General features: G+C 40.3%; 1 protein-coding gene across 1 annotated transcript; it reads left to right on the top strand.

The window, feature by feature from the left end:
- The first annotated feature begins 230 nt into the window (after nt 1–230).
- LOC139457676 (shematrin-like protein 2) lies at nt 231–4,949 on the top strand. The gene is made up of 4 exons (XM_071239034.1): nt 231–519; nt 3,147–3,286; nt 4,406–4,562; nt 4,933–4,949. Exons 1-4 carry the CDS (start codon nt 231–233, stop codon nt 4,947–4,949), a joined length of 603 nt encoding a protein of 200 aa, XP_071095135.1.
- Nucleotides 4,950–5,573: the final 624 nt, after the last annotated feature.

Below are 5,573 nucleotides of genomic sequence, written 5' to 3' on the forward strand. Positions count from 1 at the left end.
TCACTCACTCACTCACTTTTACGTTACAGTGTTATGCCTGTTAGTCAGCAGTTATTGCTGTGATAACATTTCAACACTTTTACTGATTACTATTTGTAATATTGATTACATTATTAAGAGTGTAAAATAGCGACCACAGTTGGTACAAAATGTGATTTTCTCATAGAAAACGGTACCAAGTCTAAGAAGACTTTAATAATGAATGAAAAACTCCTTTTCAGCCTTCCAAAATGATGAAAGTTATCGCCCTTGTTGCCTGTCTGGCTGTCGCTGCCTTTGCTGAGCCTATTGGCTATGGTCTGCACGGAGGCATCGGAAAGGGAGGTCTGTACGGAGGCTTGGGAATGGGTGGTCTGTACGGAGGCTACGGTATGGGAGGTCTGTACGGAGGATACGGAATGGGAGGACTGTACGGAGGCTACGGAATGGGTGGTCTGTACGGAGGCTACGGAATGGGTGGTCTATACGGAGGCTACGGAATGGGAGGACTCTACGGAGGAATTGGAGGCTTCGGAAAAGGTAAATGCCAATATAATCATGCCGAGAATATTGTTGACCCTCAAATATAATTTATACTTTGACAGATATTAAGTAACTGAATTACACCTAATTTATTTTCTGCTTTGATTTGCAACATGCAACATATCTATCCTATCGGTATGAGCCGATATATAAATGATTACAACATGTAAGAAATGCCTTTGCACGGAATATCTTCTTATACAAAAACCTCTTCTTTTTGTTGCAGGTATTGGATACTACTAAGAATGTCGCTCCAGAGTCACAATTCATCGGCATCATCAATATGCACATTATTTATTGTATCCGGTTTAAATTATGTCACATAAAATACAATCATCAAAACAATGTCTGGTTTTCATTCATAATATAGTTGGGCTTTTTTGCATAAGAATACACTTGTTATTAAGTGAGTTGCATTGGTACAGTGACTTACGAATTATCCAAATGAAAGAGAAACATGTTTACTCGTTTACTAGTATCAGCGAATGAATGGGTGTGAGTGAGCGAGTGTTGTTTAACGCTGCATTCATCTATTGTCAAACTACAATCCGGCAGTTTCAAAATAATAGAGACACAGGTCCATGGGGCACGATGAACCACAATCGGTCCAGTCACACACAGAAACACACACACATTTATTATCTGGTCCCCATTAGTCGGCGCTTACGACAAGCATAGGACACTGGATTCCTCTGAAAAATGCCCTTAATTCGCACGTGAAAGCTGATTGTACACAATATGAACTTCCGGGTTCTTATACTGTATATTGCTCAATGACATTGATCAGCTTTATAATAATGTTCACTTCCGTACATTCAATCCAACATGCACATAGTGGACTATGACTATCCCTGCTCAATTTCCGACCACAGGATACTCAGCACAGCAACAACAATTCTGCAGCGAATGGCACTTTCTGCAAAGTATCCGTGTATACACTAAGCACTACTTCAAACACAGGTGTATTTACTAAAAGGGCTTGGTCGTTAATAATTACTGGCGTGGGGGGGGGGGGGGGGGGGAGCATATTTAATAAGCATCCCAAATTTACACAATATCTTCCAATCATGGCTTGTACAGTCTTTACTGAATGCCACATCTTCTCTTCGAAAGCGGCTGCCCACACGATTATTTTTCATTCAGTATTCTGCAAACATAACATGGTCAATGGGAAAGGTAAACGTTGAAATGATTGGCAAGAGTTATGTGTTTGTGATTGATGCCACGTGTGGGGCAGGATACGCTGACTTTTTCGCGAACTACCTTGGGATCATAACTAATTAACAGTGATTCACAAACACATGCTTTGATCGGGTCGGAATCGTCCAACGGACTATGCTATGGTTTTGTCACTTTTCTTACGTTCGCTCCTTTGTTCATGTCGTCGGAAGGGCAAGGAGACATGAGGATATATTTCCAATTAGTGATGGGTAAAATAGTTCTATCAATCTAAGGAAGGAAGGAAGGAAGGAGGAAATCCAAAACTTTCAAACTCGGTGAATGCTTTGACACCCTGTGTTTCGCAAATATTGATGAACATACTTGTCCAAGCCCGAATAGCCGTCATGGATGAAGATCGGGGTCCTTTTTCAGCTATATACTGTAACAACACACTCTGTCAAGGAAGAAATCCAGAAAAATGCAATGGACGACATTCTTTGTAAAAGTAAGGATTATTATTACGCGTCGTGTCATCGGAAAGAAAATCTTGGGAAGGTTGTAAACAACTTGACAGGTATTTATCTGTGACACGAACGGACAGTCGCACCATTTAGAATGTGCCCCCCATACAGTCGTACTATTCCGTAGCTGCATAGTCAACCCATTCTGTAGTTTTTGACACCTTACTAAAGTTATCCTTTTCCCGTATCCTCTTTACTTACCCACTCATTCACTAGCCATACTTTCCACAGCACACTCCTCTTTTTCAGTATCCAAAGACCCTTTCAGAGATTCGATGTTGTTTCATTTTATCCAATAATACATTTCTTCCAGGACGAAATGTGCATTTTACCGTCACACAGTATACCAACTATGAAATGCATGTTCCATTTGAAGATCACACTACGTCATGATGTACATTGAGATCTGTCCTTGAGCAGGGACAATTTCCACAGGTTATTTCCCCATGTTCTTAGAGGTGTGCGTGAAAAGTCACAGCTGACACGTCAACATCAAATGTGCACACATTCTTCTTGATGACAGTAGTCATAGAGCATTAGGACATTAAAACTAATTATAACTTGCAGTTATCATCCAGATTGTAAACTGTAAAGAAATGAATTGATAGAAAACATATAGGGCTTGGATGCCTGAATGAAAATGCCGAGTAGCATGCTCGTTTGTCAATGTTGTTAATAAATGTATGCCATAAGCTATGCATAAAACATATGGCGACTCCTTGTTGTTTAATAATTTCAAGAATGTTTTAGCAGAGGGCGTTCACAAACATGTATATATACATAGAAAGAAAAGATGATGACATCATTAGTAACTGTCCTCAGAATAGTTTTCTTTGTAGTATAAGTATGTTTTTGAGATTTATTTATGATTAGAAGCAGATGCGATGAAAGTCAGCGAATCATTATTTAAATGTCAGAGGTGAGATGAATATTAAATATAAGGATCAACAGCGCAGCAACAGCGACTCATCCCAAGCCGATTCCTAGAAATGGGGAAAATAATGAAAGCCCTGCATATCAAACACAGTCATGTAAAAGGAAAGAACGGAGGTAAAGTGGATGGAAGTAGGATTGTTCGGAAGGTAACCTGCTTTCTATGTTTGTTTGAGATCACCTTTGTTTTGGAAATATTACTTTATGGACTAAGCATCTCAGAGGTGAAAAGAATCGCATAATTTCGTCTCAATATTATACTAATACCGTTAACTTGGTTATTGTGATAGAATTGTTCTTGTCAGAAATGGCCTGTGATGAATTATGTTGCCAAAGGAAGACTGAATAGAAAAACACTGGTAATGCTGATCTATAGCGATACTTATACAGACGAATCCACGCCTATCGACGCAATTTCATCACGGGTCATTTGTCAGTGATGTAATTACTTCCCTAATCACTCACCCGCACCTACACACATACATTGCATTGGACATAGTCCCTGGAGGCATAGAATAACAGAATTCATATCAGCAATAATTCTTAAAAGGTGTTGCAAATTGGTGCTACATTAGATAATATACTAGTAATTAGTCAGTTCCGGATGTGGACCGAATACAGGTGTATATAAGCGTCTTGTTTTCAAGGGCCAGCTATCACTGCTGTCGCCTCTCTTCGCGTTTAGATCCAGTCTAATCAACACACTCTGTAAGTATCAGTTGTTTTGTGTTTTACGGGGTATTCAGGCTGTCCCTATTAACGCTGTATTTTACGTTACAGGGGGCACGGGTGGCCCAGTCGTCTAAGGCGCCGCGATTCGCTGTGCAGAGTTGCGTCCCTTGGGCACGCCAGAAACCTATGATTGTGGGTTCGAATCCCGGTTCGCCCCGATTATGTTTCTAGGTTTGTCAGCACCATACCCGTGCACGTGGGTTTCACCGAAGTGGTAAACGTCTGAGACCTGCATCACTTCGGGCTTTCCTCCCACATTAAGCTGACACGCCGTGATATAACTGGAATACTGTTAAAAGCGGCGATAAACCCAACTCACTCACTCACTCACTTTTACGTTACAGTGTTATGCCTGTTAGTCAGCAGTTATTGCTGTGATAACATTTCAACACTTTTACTGATTACTATTTGTAATATTGATTACATTATTAAGAGTGTAAAATAGCGACCACAGTTGGTACAAAATGTGATTTTCTCATAGAAAACGGTACCAAGTCTAAGAAGACTTTAATAATGAATGAAAAACTCCTTTTCAGTCTTCCAAAATGATGAAAGTTATCGCCCTTGTTGCCTGTCTGGCTGTCGCTGCCTTTGCTGAGCCTATTGGCTATGGTCTGCACGGAGGCATCGGAAAGGGAGGTCTGTACGGAGGCTTGGGAATGGGTGGTCTGTACGGAGGCTACGGTATGGGAGGTCTGTACGGAGGCTACGGAATGGGAGGACTGTACGGAGGCTACGGAATGGGTGGTCTGTACGGAGGCTACGGAATGGGTGGTCTATACGGAGGCTACGGAATGGGAGGACTCTACGGAGGAATTGGAGGCTTCGGAAAAGGTAAATGCCAATATAATCATGCCGAGAATATTGTTGACCCTCAAATATAATTTATACTTTGACAGATATTAAGTAACTTAATTACACCTAATTTATTTTCTGCTTTGATTTGCAACATGCAACATATCTATCCTATCGGTATGAGGCGATATATAAATGATTACAACATGTAAGAAATGCCTTTGCACGGAATATCTTCTTATACAAAAACCTCTTCTTTTTGTTGCAGGTATTGGATACTACTAAGAATGTCGCTCCCGAGTCACAATTCATCGGCATCATCAATATGCACATTATTTATTGTATCCGGTTTAAATTATGTCACATAAAATACAATCATCAAAACAATGTCTGGTTTTCATTCATAATATAGTTGGGCTTTTTTGCATAAGAATACACTTGTTATTAAGTGAGTTGCATTGGTACAGTGACTTACAAATTATCCAAATAAAAGACAAACATGTTTACTCGTTTACTAGTATCAGCGAATGAATGGGTGTGAGTGAGCGAGTGTTGTTTAACGCTGCATTCATCTATTGTCAAACTACAATCCGGCAGTTTCAAAATAATAGAGACACAGGTCCATGGGGCACGATGAACCACAATCGGTGCAGTCACACACAGAAACACACACACATTTATTATCTGGTCCCCATTAGTCGGCGCTTACGACAAGCATAGGACACTGGATTCCTCTGAAAAATGCCCTTAATTCGCACGTGAAAGCTGATTGTACACAATATGAACTTCCGGGTTCTTATACTGTATATTGCTCAATGACATTGATCAGCTTTATAATAATGTTCACTTCCGTACATTCAGTCCAACATGCACATAGTGGACTATGACTATCCCTGCTCAATTTCCTAC

Source organism: Haliotis cracherodii, unplaced genomic scaffold (assembly GCF_022045235.1).
Source record: "Haliotis cracherodii isolate W230 unplaced genomic scaffold, xgHalCrac1.p SCAF_1, whole genome shotgun sequence".
Lineage (NCBI taxonomy): Eukaryota > Metazoa > Mollusca > Gastropoda > Lepetellida > Haliotidae > Haliotis > Haliotis cracherodii.